This window comes from Centrocercus urophasianus, unplaced genomic scaffold, assembly GCF_019232065.1.
Source record: "Centrocercus urophasianus isolate 14NV4802_14NV808 unplaced genomic scaffold, USGS_Curo_1.0 seq_19, whole genome shotgun sequence".
NCBI classification, from domain to species: domain Eukaryota; kingdom Metazoa; phylum Chordata; class Aves; order Galliformes; family Phasianidae; genus Centrocercus; species Centrocercus urophasianus.
The window spans coordinates 10,186,986-10,202,549 of NW_024884744.1; the positions used below are offsets into that span (position 1 = coordinate 10,186,986).

General features: G+C 43.5%; 2 protein-coding genes across 4 annotated transcripts in view; one reads left to right on the forward strand and one right to left on the reverse strand.

Annotated features, from left to right (window-relative positions):
• OSTN (osteocrin) overlaps positions 1-4,426 on the forward strand; it is an 88,966-nt gene extending 84,540 nt beyond the window's left edge. For 2 of the 3 annotated variants that reach the window (XM_042820978.1, XM_042820980.1), the window contains 3 exons: positions 1,038-1,255; positions 3,314-3,393; positions 3,694-4,426. In XM_042820978.1, coding sequence (XP_042676912.1) covers positions 1,038-1,255; positions 3,314-3,393; positions 3,694-3,716 — 321 coding nt within the window. In that variant the 3' untranslated portion in view covers positions 3,717-4,426. Of the gene's footprint in view, positions 1-1,037; positions 1,256-3,313; positions 3,411-3,693 lie in introns of all 3 variants that reach the window. The other variant, XM_042820981.1, reaches the window with a different exon arrangement.
• A 3,244-nt stretch (positions 4,427-7,670) lies between these two features.
• UTS2B (urotensin 2B) lies at positions 7,671-13,916 on the reverse strand. Its single transcript, XM_042820957.1, has 5 exons — positions 13,767-13,916; positions 11,810-11,908; positions 9,855-9,892; positions 9,224-9,317; positions 7,671-7,696 (listed from the first exon to the last, which is right to left on the reverse strand). Exons 1-5 carry the CDS (start codon positions 13,888-13,890, stop codon positions 7,671-7,673), a joined length of 381 nt encoding a protein of 126 aa, XP_042676891.1. The 5' UTR covers positions 13,891-13,916.
• Positions 13,917-15,564: the final 1,648 nt, after the last annotated feature.

Consider the following 15,564-nt stretch of genomic DNA (forward strand, 5'->3'; position numbering starts at 1 on the left):
CAGCTGCTATTCTGATGCCACAGAGACCTGATATCTTGTCTCTGTCAATGACAAATGTTTGTGAAGTGAGTGTAAGAGCACAACATCTTCGGAGGCTTCCTGATCCAGATTCTGCATTGGATCAGGGTGTTCTTTTAGCTGCTGATGGAGCCGAATGTCTTTAAAGCAGTTTAAAATCTTGCTATCTGTGACATCCTTAGACAATGCATTCTACTTCATTTTATGTTTTAAAAAAGTAACTCCTCATTTATTTTAAATCTAGTGAATTCATCTAAAGAAAGGGGGAACCGTTGGTGGGGTTTTTGTTTTTTGTTTTAAGAAATTGCTAATTTTGCTAGTCCTTACTTGACTCCTTGCTGTCCTTAAGTTTTTCAACCCTCTATTTTACCCTCACCCCAACACTCATTTCTTTGCTCATCTATGAAGTTGTGCTTTGTCCAGTGACTCATAAGAAAACCTTTGTCTACTTCTGATTACCATTTAACAGTCTCTTTACTTTTTACAATTTCATAATACCCTTTCAAAGATTAAATGAGTAGAAGCACACTTAGTACTCAAGAGCAGAGAATTATTTTGCCATCCACTTTCAAGCATTATTGCATTATTGTAGCTTTTTATTATTTTGTTTTACTATTATTATTTTTAATTGTAAGGGTGAGGGTTTTTTTGTTGTTGGTGGTTTTTTTTGAAGGTGCAGTTCTGTTTCAGACCTTTATAAAAGTTTTATAACCCTGAAAAGGAACAGAAATAACTGTTTAGTAGCACTTGCAACTGAAAGAAGGGAAAATCAGAGGGTGATTTGAGAACCTTCATGAAAGTATTGTTGCATCATTGCTCCTCCTCATATAAAGGTCAGAGTTTTATACGATCCATCCCTGGTTATACTCATCAGCAGTAGGAAGTGCCACCACCACAACCATGGCATGGACCACTACTACTGTCCACAAACATATTACATCATATTACTCCTTTGATTAGAATGTACCTGAAATCATTTTTCTTCAGCAACAAACTAACATTGCTGTTTTCTTCTGCAGTCTTTGGACCCTTCTGCTGCTCTGGACATGGCAGTGCATCCTACTGCCAGTGAGGAGAAGTCAGCCTCCAGCCTGGCAGCCAAACTGCTCCTTCTTGATGAACTGGTGTCTCTGGAGAACGATGTGACTGAGACAAAGAAGAAAAGGAGTTTTCCAGGATTTGGTTCCCCAATCGACAGAATTTCTGCGACATCTGTGGATGCTAAAGGCAAACAGAGGTAAAGAACTGGGCCCTACCAGTGATAAAGGTGGGAGAAAGCTGTTGATATGTCGTCCTGGATGCAAATGATGTAGCTTTAGCCACTAACAATTTTACTGCAGTTGTGAGATACGTCTGATCAGGGTATCAGAAACTCTTCAGAGATCATTCTGGCTGCATGATGTATAGTTTTTCAGCTGTGATGGATAGTATACGCAGTAGTTCATTTATCCTTAAAGTGTCATCTGGATAACAAAGAACATTCAAGGACGTGAGTATTTGCTCACAGCAACAGAAAGAAATGTACCAAAAAAAAAAGCAGTTTAAAGCTAGTTTTTTGGTCCTGAAATTATTTAAAGCCAGTGTATGCGTGAAGTTCAAAAGCAAATGAGGCAGAGGTGAAGAGAAGGTTTGGTGGTGCACATCTGGAATATTGAGATGAAGAACATATTGTAAGAATGGACAGTCAGGATACAGAATGGTCTTCCAAGGAGAAAAGCTTCAAGATCTTGATCAACTTATGACAAGCCAGGCTTTAATCAATACAGCAGTACACCATTACCTCCACAGTACAAGTTAGGAGATGAGTATGTTTTTAACTGAGGGCCGAAGAACAACTTGGTACAGGTGGTGAAAGTCTGAGGCAAAGCAGGCAGTGATGTTCACCATGCCTGAAAGAGCTGAATTGTCTTATTCCCTCCTTCTGCTGCTGGATGGAATCCCCCCATCTGTAATGTATTTAAAAGCATGCTTAAAGCTTAATCTGGAAATAGGAAGTACTCCCAAAAGCCAGTCAACGTATCAGTTATTTTTTTGTTGTGCTTTTTTCTTCTCTTGTGTTTCTTGTCATTTTTCTACTTATTCATCTAGCCTGCTAGTAGAATTTTTTGAATATAACTAAAAATGGTAAAGTATAAAATTTTGAAGTCCTTAAGCAGAACTATTTATCTGTGTATCACTTTGAGACAACAAAATCAGTTTTGATTTCTTTTTGGCACGTGGCTGGCATGTGGAAAGATACCCTGGAATTTTTAATTTATGTATATATTATTGTTAAGAGAGGGCACTTTAAATGGAATACATCACTTTACCCTTAGTAAGTGCTGAAGTTGGTACAGTCTCATTTGGAAGGCAGAAAGGGAGCAGCAGACAAGACAGTGTAAGTGGATTGTCCTGCTATGGCTACAGATGGCCACCAGAGGGGAAGCTCAGCCACAGAACCTCTCAGGCTCCTCAGCCTTTCTTCTTGATGTGATTTTGCAATTTTACTGTTTAACTACAGACCACAGCAATACTGCAGCCAGTGCATATGCAGAATGCATCTGTTGTAAACCAGTCTGTATAGTTCAGTGGGGCTGTAAGAAGGAAGGGGACAAACTCTTTAGCAGGATCTGTTGAGATAGAACAAGGGGGAATGGTTTCCTACTAGGAGGGGAGATTTAGATTGGATGTAAGGAAAAAGGGGTTGGTTTGTTTTACACTGAGGGTGGTGAGACACTGGCACACGTTGCCCGGAGAGGTGATGGTACCCCATCCCTGGAGACACTCAAGGTCAGGTTGGGTGGGGTTCTGAGCTGGGGATGGAGCTGTGGGTGTCACTGTTCAGTGGAGGGAGTTGAACCAGATGTCTTTTAAGGGGTCTCTTCTAACTCAAATGGTTTGATGCCTCTTTTTATCAGATCAGGCTCAGTATGACTTCAGCAGCCTTGGTCCCAGTTGCATCACCTTATGCCTAATCTGTGTTGGAAAGAGTATTGCCTGTGGGCTGATGAACTGTGTAAAAGTGTTTGATAGATAGGATTTTGGGGAAAGGGTTCTGCAGGATTAAAACGGGGTAGTGCTTCAGTGCTAGTCTGTAAAGCAGGTGCCACTCTTATCCATTAATTTTTAAGAGAAGTAAAGTATTTTGTTTTCAAGCTCTCACATCTTCAGCTGCTGCTGCACAGCTGTTCTGTCTGAATGGTAAAATTGTGAGTGGGATGAATGGAGGAATCAAAGATGTAGTAACGCTTTTGGTTATTCCTATGATGTCTTTCCATAATTCTTTCCCTCCTTCTTTCCCATTTTCCCCTTGCAGGAAAGTAGTTGAGCTGCCTAAGAGACGGTTTGGAGTTCCTCTTGATCGGATCGGAGTGAGTCGTCTTGGCAACACCAAGGGTTAGCAGTTCCTGCAAGTAAGCCAAAGTGTCCGGGTGTGGGCAGGTTGGAGAGCCCCCCCTGCTCTTAATCACATGGAAATGCTCAGGTCATGCCAGTAGGTTCGGAAAGGGAGCCTTGAGAAAGGAGGGCTTCTTCTATAACATGGATAGTGACACAGTTTAGTTTGAATCCTCTAAATCAGTACAGCTCCCGTTCAAGAAGTATTTATTAGCTTTTTCTTCTCCTTATGTTGTCTTTGTCTAATCCTTGCGGTTCTGATTTGAGAAGGCATAATGTTTACTGCTTTTCTGCCTATAGGTTCTTCTGTTCTGAGTGATTGATGCCATACAGGAAACATCACAGAAATGTGGAAGATGCATCAGAGCACATCTTGTCATTGACTAATGATTCAGCACTCAAGGAATTGACCTCCTGCAAAACCTTCTTCACGTTGTGTTTTACAAACATTGCATTTACAAATAGTAACTAATTCAGTTCATGAGATCAGAATGCTCTCACAGCTGAGCACAGTGCCACTGATAGGAGGAGACAGAAAAAAATGCATGGTTTAATCGTATGGCATTTATGTCTTAAACCTGCAGAAATCCCTTCTCCTAGCAAAGACTGTTCGAATTTTTGGATTTAAAATAAAACTCTCTGAAAAGCCAACAGCAGTCCATGAAATGCAGGCAGTTTGCTTTGTGCATGTATTTCAAGAAGGTGTTTTTCTGTTAGATGAAGGGAGGATTTAATAGCTATGGAACAAATCCATATTGTATTTGAACTGCTGTTTGGGAGAAGACATTTACTGATATCATTAGGAGTTGATCTGAATAAGAAGAAAGAAAAAAATCTTAGGATTTGCTCTGATGCTTTTAACAGTCTTCCTTGCACCAAATTTAGAAATGTTTTCATTGTACAGCATATCCTGACATGTGGCGAGACTGTCAGCTTCCTCCTGTAAGCTAACAAATGCATTTCAGTCCTCCCTATGCATAACATAGGATAGTGTCCAAATATGAAGTCATCTACTTCCTAGGCCATCTGCATTGTATGCCTTATTTTAGTCTCTTGATGTGTGCATAGGGCATAATCGCATATGCAACTGTAAAAGTTCAAGCATTTCTTAGTCTGATAACATGTAAACATGTGCCTGTTCTCTCTATTTCAATTCAGAGTAAAACAGGTTATCTTGAATTCTGCTTCATTGCTTTTCGCTTCTTTCCAGATCATGAAATACAGCTGAAAAGAGCTGTTGGCTGACATTTCAGTGCTCAGATTCCAAACTGATCTCTTCTAAACCTCCTTGTTAGACTATAGTCTACATCAGCTAAATGCCTTGGATTGCTATTCCTGGGTATAAATAATCCTTAGAATTGCAAAAGATGATCCACAGAAAAAGGATTATTTAGGAATACAGTTTGCTTCTCTATCTTACCACGTGCTTACCCTGTGTTAGGCAGAGAGTTGCAATAAGGCAAGAGAGAGAAATAAGTGTTAATTTCCTGATCTAATGTGAGGCACCTGTCTATCAGCTAACTGAATGAGTCCTTGAGATTAAAGGTGTTCTAAGGATTGGAACTTGGGCAATTGCCCCTGCTCAGGCTGTAGTGGGCAATGAGGTTCCCATTCAGAAGGGCAGGCAGAATCCAGTGCATATCCCTGAGTCCCACTGTTCACTTTACCTTTAAGTTTGCAGATGAAGGATTTGGGACTGAGTGTTGATCTGAGATGAGGATTTTCTGTCTATGCTAGAAGCAAATCCACAAATGGACTCCAGCGCAAGCTCAGCTCCCTGTCCTCTGGAGTCTACTGAAGCCACCTATCCTGAGCCTGCCCTGTAGTTCAGTAAACAGTTATCTTATTGCACTGAGCTCACCCAGGCAGTCTGCAGATAATCTGATTGCCAAGCAGCCATATGTATGGGCTATGGGCAGATTATGTAGGTCATGTACTCCTGACCTCTCATATAGTTGTCTTTCAAAAGCAGCATGGACAGACTTATTATAGGGCATATTTTGGAAGGCTTGCATCAGAGGGATCCAATGGTGACACATCTGATCTGCAAAGAAACTGTTAGATAATTAAAGTATTTCAGCAGTCAGCTGGTATTAGTGTGGGCTTTAAATAAAGAGGGTTTTTAAAGCTTGTACTTGGATGCAGAAATGCTCTCCATCTGAAGGAAAACATGAAAGCAAGTCTGGACAGAGATCTCTGGTGGTGCTGCCTGAAACTGGGACCTGGAAGCTTCAAATCACTGCATGGGGAGAAAGCAATGGCCTTCCTGTTCATCTGCCCATCCAAACACACTGCAGTCTCCTTTAACATCCATAAGTTGACAGGTGCTGTTTAGAGTATGGTGATGTCTGAAGGGTTGGGTACCATGATTTGTTTTCAAATAATACTAGATAGATTCAGTTATCATGTGTAGTATGGAGGTCAACAAGAGAATATACTGCAGCCCCGTATTGCCTGCTTGCAAATCCATTGTGATGCCTGTGAGGATTTTCTGTTAACAATTCAACATGCTCAAGTAGAATGCCTGAAGAAAATCCTTTAATTATTGTCTCTGGGTCATTAACTTCAGTAAGTTTGACTGCCAAAGCATGGGTGAGGTGCAAACAGCCATAATGTAGAGGTGGCACTTGAGGAGAAGTTCTGTTCTGCATTTACAAGGAAAGACAGGAGTCCTTGCTAATGGTGAGTCTAGTGAAGACGTCCCTACATACTCTCTGAACTTGCAAATGAATTGCTTTCAGCATTGATGTTCAGCACTCCAGCAGAAGCAGCCAACATAGCAGCATGTAGGGAACATTCAAGTAGTCTGGGTACTGTGAGCTTAAAGGGAAGACATGCCCTTCTCTTAGCAGTAGGCCATACTTTTTCCTGCATTTGTTGCTGTTGTGAGGGTATGTGAAGGTGTGTTTCCACTTAGCTTTTTCAGGTTCGCAAATGCAACACAGAAGGGGAAATTTCTTCTGAATCACTGCTTTTTTTTTTTTTTTTTAGTGTAACGTGGTAATTGGTACTTTGGGAAAAGTAAAGTTCTGGATAATACGTAGCATGCAAGCTGCAGTTAAATGACATGACTACATAGGACTGGAGAGTCAGTTCAATTCTAGTGAAAATCAGTCCATGCTTTCACAGTGCCTACTGAATTCTGCTGTCATCTATACTGCTGGAAATCTCAAAGCAAACATCAATGGCTTCAAGATTTATTCTGAACTTAGACCTGTGGGAACATGATCCTTCTGCTTTGCAAGTGAACTTAGATAATGTGATTGTGATTGGTGGATTGTGATCACTTCCTATAGGACAGGTGCAGAGAACTGACAGTTTGACAGTTGGATCAGATCAGATGTTCTTAATGGTCTGTTTCAAACCTTATGATTCAGTCAATTCTGCAGTAGGAAAAACCGTCTCGATCTTTTTGGGGTAAAGTAGGTAGAAGTGAGTAGGGATGGTCCAGTCCCATGAGTACAGCAGTCCTCACACATGCCCATGTTGTGGCTAAAGAAAGGACATGCTCCTGAGGCATATTAAAACAAACCTGCCTTGCTCTAACAAGGTGTTTAATGGGAGCTTTATGATCCATTATGTAACCAGAGCCCACATCCATGGAAGTGTACTCCCCCTTTAGGCCACTGAAGGGAATGAGAAAGAAAACAGCGTGTGCTTCTGTGCAACAGAAAATCTTTATTGGAGTGACATCCAAAAGATCCAGACTTCTGTGCCCGTCCTCCCCCAAACCTACTGCATATGTTGGTGGGACATGACAAGGAACAACAGCTCTGGCTCAGCAAGCCAAGGCAGGCAGCCCTGAGCCCTCCCATTGCACCCAAACTGCCTTCCTTTCCTATCAGAGGGTGCTGGGGCTTCTGAGACCTGCTCATGGGACACGACAGAAAACCCAGGCCCCACTGTGAGCAACGTCTGCAAGTGGGCAGAGGGCTGAGCTCAGGGGGCTGGGTTGGTGTTTGGTGCCTTTGGAGACCTGGTGAGAAGGGCAAGAATGTATGGTGGCAGCAATCTGAATGGTACAGCAAGTGAAGTTGGGGAACATCTTCCAAGCAGAAGACCTTGGAAGGTGAAGCCTGGAAGGAAGGAGCAGCAGAGGTGGCAGGGAGCTTCCTGCACCTATTGTGGTGCCTCTTAGACTTGGCTGTGGTGTAGTCACAGAGGGTGGCATCTAAGTTAGCAACGAGATGAGAGAACAGAACAAACTCTTAACACATTAACACCCAGCACGCAGTTTGGGGAAGGACCCATCTTCTTCTTCAAGTCCTAGCAAGCCTTCAGATGCAGTATTTCCAAAAGCAGGCTGGAGAGGAATACAAGAGAAGAGTTTTAGCATCCAAGAGACTTTTTTTTCCAACTTCCCATCGCTTCCTGGAGTTGGTTTCAAAAGCCCAGTATCCTGAGAGAGTTGGAGTGTTAAGAGTTTGTATAACACTTCTAGAAGGTGATCCTTTCAGTTTCTTAAAGTGTAAAGAAGGGGTCATGATTTATAATGGTTTGCTGTTCCTTTTGCTCTCTTTCACTAATGTCAGGAATCAGCTTTTTCTTTCTTGTGTACTGGTACTACATATCAGTTCTGCAGCCCCTGAGTTGTGGACAGGGCTTCTCACCCATGGCTGATGGGAAAAGCAGGATACTGACCTGGAAACACCTGATCTGGACCCTACAATTACTTTTAAAAGCTCAATCACTATAGCATTCTGCTTCCAGCTGTCTTCCAAACAACACTTACCACTGTGGGATCTTACAAGAAGAAAAATCAGGGAATTATGTGGATTTTGGTGTTGGAAAAAAGTAAGTGTATCACCAGCCTGCCTGGTTCTTTGAACTCTGTACAGGTGTCAAGTGTGAGAAAGAATTTCAACTTGTTTTTTTGTAGGAGAAAACTTCTACTAAATCAGCAGTGCTCAGGCTGAGACACAGGCTCCTCCCAGAATGGATAGACAAGACAAAGGCTCTCTGCTCTGTTTTCTGGCAGAATCTGATTTAAACCTGGCTGGGAGAAGCAGTTTTATGTACAGTTGATTCTCCCAGACTGGTGGGAGCATGAATGAGATAAGCCAAATTAATGACAGTCTCCAAGGTTGCTTACAGATTACAGATTGTCTAAGCATCACCTAAGCACATAAGCCAGCCTTGCACGGAGGGGGATGTTCCCTTGCCTGTCTGGCAGATTGTCAGCCTGCATGAGCACAGAGCTTGTGGGGTAAGGGCAGAAGGAGCTCTTTTGGGGTGAGGCCAGATTTGCAACTAGTGACTACTGTTCTACACTGTCCCTGCTTTGTGAAGGAGTCCTCTGCTGCCAACATGAGCAGCATGTCCTTGTGCTCTTGGGCAGCCCTGCAGGAGTGCAAAGCTCCCGGGATGTGCTGCAGAGAACAGAGGGGCTGACTGGGGACACAGTAGCTCTTAGCTCCCTGCATTCCTGCTTGATTTCCACATCCTTTTCTTTGCTTCTTTTCAGCAGCTCAAACAATTGCTGCTTTTTTCTCTGCAGGGAAGCAGTGACCTTGGTGGATGTGGACGCATGCAGGCCACATGCCTCATTATGCCTCCAGCACAAGCTTTGTGCCCTGCAGGAGAGTGAGGGGTGCCCTGTGGGGATATGTTCCTACTAAACTGCCCTCTGAATAGCTCCATAGTTATTCTCAGGCTGCTGCTCTAACTGCCTCTGGTGAGGTCCTGAGTGCCAATACACTCTATTCAGAGCGTGCTGGGGGCGTGCTTATTGTCACTGTTCTGCTACAGATAGGAAATGCTGGAACAGGGAGCTGGATGGGATGATTGCTGCCAGCCAGAGCCATAGGCAGGCCTCTAACCCAACACTTACCACGTTTTTTGGGCTGGGATGCTGAGAGACTTTCCAAGGCATCGGCCATCTCTGACCCTTCCTCAGCTGAGAGCTGATCCTTAAACTTCAACAGCTGTTGAGAAACAAACGCAGCAGTGAGCAACTGCTCTGTCAGGAGGACGGCACTCAACACATCAACACAACGTGGTAGAGGCAGGCTGTAGGCAGCCCTGCAGGCAGCACCCACAGGAGCAGGACTGTTTCAGGAGGATCTGCTCTTGGAGCACCTCCTTGTGTCCTCCTATCCACAGCTTTTGCTGACTTGCTTACTACGTGAAAGCCCAAAGTGTTTTGCCTCCACCTGCAGCTTCTCTTTTCTAGCAAACTGGGGAGGCTCAGGGCATGGGCTGCATCTGCCTCGCTGGCAGGGAACACAGAGAAGTGCCAGTCGGGGGAAGGCATGCAGGGGCCGTGGGTGCTGGAGCCCAGCATGGATAGAGGAAGCTGATGCAATGCACAGGCAGACACCAAGACCTGCCCTTCTCCTTCCGTCTTCCATGGAGATTTCTTTTAGCATCTGGTTTTTCTTGTTTTCTTTTTTTCCAACTTAGCTAGGGTATTATTTATGCAACAGTAGACGTGTATGTGTCTGTGCATTTGCTTCTCTCACCTGTTCAAAGTCGTCAAATTTCTTTGCCAGCTCCCAGTCTGCAAAGGAAGAGAGTCACATTGGTAATTCCTGAAGCTCAGATCTGATGCAGTTTCTTCATATATGGTGGTGATGAGTTGATGGTTGGACTAGATTATCTTAGCAGTCTTTTCCAGCCTTATTGATTCTATATCTCCTGTCTATAGGTTGACAAGGAAAGACGCATTTACCCTTTAATTCCTGCCCAGCCTCTGCTGTGCCCTTCTCTGCTCAGCATCTGGATGCCAGGCACCGTCTTCATGGATCATCAGGCTGAGCACTGCACCAGGCTGTCTAAAGCCTGTGCACACAGATGGGCAAAGTGAGATGCCATGAGATGTCAGGGAGAGAGTCAGGTTCTGTGGACAGAATCTGAGGCTCCAGCTGAACTGGGTTAGCAATAGGAAAGCTGCAGGAGAGATTGTGGGTTTCCCATCTCACTCCTCTTGAAGGGTGAGGGACGCTATTCCAGGGCCAAGCTGAGCTTAAAAGCAGTTAATGATTTCGAATAAGATAGCTGGAGCAGTTTTGAAAGGAGAACACAAAGCCATCAGCTGCTTCGCAGTGCCAGTTTGTGAAAATATGCACTAAAATAAGCAGAAGAGACAGGAAATTGCTCAAGAATGTCTCTGTTCAGCCCAAGAGCCGAACACCAGCCCTGGGCTGTCCGTGCTGTCTGCTCCTGACGGGGCAGTGGGTGTTGGTCTGCATCTCCTGGGGGATTTAGAAGCTCATTTCCCTGACCTCACATAAGGCTTCAGCACACATTGCCAGACTCAGGCTTTTTTTTAACATTTGAAAGTAAGGAGAAAGGTGCCAAAAAAAGAACTGCCTCCGTTCTCAGTTTCTCCTCCAAGAAAGAAACAGTTTAGTTGAAAACTACTGAATATTTTCTGATAGATATAAAACAGAAAAATCAGCAGTTCTTAAGTAAACCCATCACACCAGAGTGTTGGGGCTATGGGCAGGTAGGGGGGCTCAGCTCCTTCCCTTGCTTTGCCAGCAACATCCACAGGCAGATTCCTCTTAAATGTGTCTTTATGCATCCATAAGTAAAAGGTGCCCCTTAAGAGCTTATCGTTATAATTGATTTTATTATTATTATTCTACACATTTTTGCCTCTTTCAGAATTTCAAGTGCTGATTTTGGCTCAACTTCCCACAAAGAGTAAGCTTGGCCAATGGCTGCTATGAATAGAAAATGAGCAGCGGTCGAAATTTGGAACGGATTATCTCAAGCAGAGGGAAGGAAGTTAATTTATGGAGGATGCTTTGAGAAACTGCCTGCTGTAAATCCTCTGTCTGTGCTCTGCTCAGAGATTCGTTATATTCAATTGTCTGGCATAAAATGCAGCCTTTCCTCCAGGAGTAATAAGTGCAATAATCCATAAAGCAATCATAAAAATGTTATTTTTTGAATGCGTCCCCTTTGCAAGAAGAATGCCTTTGTTAGTGTAAGGACTTGATTTATTTGTATTTATCTATTTGTCCCTGGATTGTTTAACTACTGCCTCACTGCATTAACAAGGGGCTGGGGAGGAGCACTGAGTGATTTTGATTAATGGATTTCCATGGTAAAAAATTTTCTGAGCTTCATTCTCTGTTGTTTTTGCAGGGAAAATGAGCTTCCTGCCCTGAGACCACCACCCATGGCCCAGCCCCTTCCCACACTGCAGTGGCCGTGGGAAGTTCTGACCTCGTTAATCCATTTGGCGTTTGCAATTGCTGTGTGCAGTGTCGTGGAATGCCCAAGTTTCTCTTTAGAGAGCCTGAGTTTGGAGCCTGTCCCAACACACAGGATGGGCTTAAATTTGGTGTCTGTACATGTAACACGGAGAAAAATCTTGACCTCCTCTCTGCAAAAAATCTGAGTTGATTCCTTACCTCCAAAGCATTCATACAGGAATGAAGCTTGATCTCCCATCCCATTTGCTTACCAAAATTTCCTGGTGTCCTCCATGCAAACTTCTTATTAAGCAGAGGAAGCAGTGTGTCCTTGTGATTTGTATCTTCTCTCTCCGGAAGCACTCGGTTATCTGCAGCATATGAAACATGCCATTCTCAGTCTCTAGTGCCAAAACGGATGGACCCTCCATCCCCCAACATTAAGACAAAAAATTAAGGCTAAGACCTCTTCTGCAAGCACTCCCCTTATTGCCCCATCATCCCATCCATCTCCCCAGGACTGGTGGAAGTGGGAGATATTCCTTTTGTGTGCATGTAGCTGAAGAGCCGTGCAGCATTCCATCTAGCCCTGTGCTCACCCAGCGCTGGGGCTGGGCTCTCTGGCTGCCTGTGGTATTAAACGATTCATTTTGCTTGTAGGCAAAGTGTGGAGGAGTTTAAAGCGAGCCTCTTTTGCTCCAAGGAATCCTCTTAACGGTTGCTGTCAGCCATGCCTAATTTCCTTCCCTGTTTTCCAGGAAAAATCCTCCCCAAACTGCTTTCCTGTAGCAATTTGGGCTTCTGTATGAGGCCCATTTTGGGAGCTTTCTCAGTGGTTTTTCTCTAGTGGTTGTGGCTGTACCCTCAAATGAGTGGTTGTGAAGGTCAGGGCTTCAGCAGCATCTGATGGACACAAGGATCGGATGAGCAGACTGGACAAGGCTCTGGGATGCCTCTAGCTCTGCCAAACAGATTTCGAGGGGCATCTGGAACTTGTGTGGTGCATTCATTTTTGGGAGGAGCATAAAATCGCAGAGTGACCATTCCCCAAAATCTTTTGTGTAACTCCCACACCCAGACCTTGCCAAACCCTAGAATATGCCCACAAAATCCACATAAAATGCAAAGAAATGATGCAGAAAGACATTTTTTCTCTTCTCCTGGGATCTTCAGGACTTCACCTCAACCCCTTCAAGGAGATTAGAAGGGAGCAATGGGTCTCGGACAGCCATCAGACCTGCATAGCTGTGATGAGATGAATGCAAATAATTTTGATACAGACAAAACAAAGCAATGTGACAGATGAGTCCCTGAGATGCTCGAGAGTGTGTGAGAATGCACCCCAAGGTGATGCTTCCAGTATATGTGTGGCTAGGTTTGCCCCCACCTAATGGTGCAGCTGAAGCCGAGTGTGATTTCAGGAAACAAACCCGAGGAGCTGAGCAGGGCTATGCACTCTGCAAGACCTGCAGTTTGTGTGCTATAAACCTAAGCCTGAAAGACAGTTACAGTTTTCAAAGAGCCACTTTTAGTCATCTGAGGGATTGGATACAGAAAAAAAAACAACCATGTATGTATATAAACACTATAGTAAAAACTAAACAGAAGCTGGATTTAGAGAAGGTGGCCTCAGGAATGTTTTGGTTGTCATTACAAAAATAAATAGGTGATATAAGAGGAAAAATCATTTGAAAAGCAATGTTGTTTCCTAGCCTATATTTAGCCGCTTTAATTTTTTTCCTGCTGCCAAGTCTCCCTAAGAAAGAAGATTAATGATTGACATTTTCCTGTGGAATAAGTTCAAGCTAAGATTAATTTAAATTATGGGAGAAGAACATATAAACAGAAGTTTTGTGATTAAAAAAAGTTCAGCAGCACCCTACTCCTGACATTTAGGAGCTGTCACATCTCATATGGTACATATTTGGATTGCTACTCTCTGGTATTTTAATATAATATCCTTGGAAATTTTCTCTCAGGAAGAAAGAAGAAAATACCACTACCAGATTTCACCAGATCTGCTATTTTCATTGTTTAGCAGTGTGATATATGAATATGCGACCAGCCGCAGACCAGAAGTATGTGCTGATATGATCAAGTCCCTGGGTACTAGCCATGTTGACTGATTATTTAGTATAGCTCATGGTTGCTTTAATTTTCTTGCACGGATAAGCAAGTGTGGCATGGCCATGACAAGCAGCAAAGCAAAGCAAAAAGATAACGACCTACCTGTGTCATCTAGCCTGTATTCCAGCTTACCTAGTAGGAAAAAAGGCACTCCATGTGTAGATGGGACATACACAGTCATGGTCAAGATGGCTAGCATTCCGAGGGACAGCTGGATGGACCGCATCTTCTCCACGTACCCACCACCCAAAAGCATTCTTTCTTCAAGCACGGTGGAGGACTTCAATGCAACCCAGTGCCAGATGAGCTCACTTTTAAGAGGCAGTGGATGTGCCGCGATTGCAAATGGCCTTTGGAGGAGGGGAGAAAAATATCTCTTGAGATATAATTCAACCTGTCAATATGATTCACTCCTTTGGGAGTGGACAGAACAACCCAGTAACAGACGTCAGATGGAACCTGTTCAATATATCTCATATCAGATTGATCTAATGAATTTTGATGTTCCCACAGGCATGCCCTGTCCATGCACATTGATATACATTCCGTATGTACATCCATACGTGCATACATTAAGAATATTCTTTCATGGCTGTAGCTTTAATGGAGTTCAGGCATGAGGACTTCCACATTAGCAGGGAAGATCTGTCTAACATACAAGTTGCCATATGTCACCAGTTTGGACAGAATCAGGTTAATGGGTTTTTGTAATTTATCATCACACTTTTTACTGCCTATATTAATTAATGTGAGGTATAATGAGTGCTGAAATGCTGGGAAACAGAGGGGGAGAGCTCTTTCCATTTAAGTGATTGGAAGATATTGAGTGTGTCTCGCTCACAGTGACTTATGGCTTTGTCAACGGGAAAGGCATCACATCCTATTTTGGGATTGTGTCTGAGTGGGGGAGTGCAAATTTGGCAGCAGACATGGAATACATCAAGGATGGGCAACTGTCTTCTTTTTTCTGGGGAAAAGAAGTGGAAGGCCAGATGCCAGTTCTGTCCACACAGCTATGTTTTATTAGTTTAGAGCAGAGTCATGAGGCACACTGCACATATCCCATGTTTTCTCAGGACATCACCATGTCTTGGCTTGGCTTCTCTTTGCTGCTTGTCCATCACAATTGAGCAGGGACCTGCTACAAGTTTTCTATTACAACCTTGTCAAGAAAAATGCTATCACAGTAACAGCGCTAGCCTTTCTTCTGCACTTCTGCTACTTCTGCCAATCATCATCTGCAGCACTGAATCATTTGTACTATACTTTGACCAAGCTCTGACTTGTACATGCACTCCCAGTGACTCATCTCTTGTGCTTTTTGGACACCACATCATGCCAGATCACCCAATACAGCTTCATCTGATGGTACCTACACTTCATCTTAAGTAAAAAATAATGTCTTTTCCTTGTTTGGGCTTTTGGCTTCTGATCCCTAACTTTCCTTTAAACTTGTTGTGCAGCTTAGATGGTTATAGGATGACTTGCCCTTTAATATTCCTTTTAATGTTTATTTTTTACTAAAAAATGGGGAGTCGAAGCTTAGATTTTTTGCCTATGAAGCTGAATGTGATCCTTCCATTAAAAAATGCTTTTCTACTGAGGAAATGGCCCCATTTTTTTTTTTCTTCTACAGAGACAAGTAAAACCATCCTGTCTTTCCTCTCAGTCTTGTGAACCAACACTGTATCTTGAAGTACTACTCTTCTTTCTTCATAAAGTTCTCTTTGCACCGAAGGATGCCCACCTCCTACAGGGAGCACATTTCCAGACACCGCTCTCCCTAAGCTATCCATGGCAAACTGGTTGGCGGTGGGCAGCCCCCAAGAAGCAGAGGCCATAACCTGGTGAGGTCCATCTTGCATGGGAGTGCAAGGTGGGCTGTGGTAGTTCTGACTCA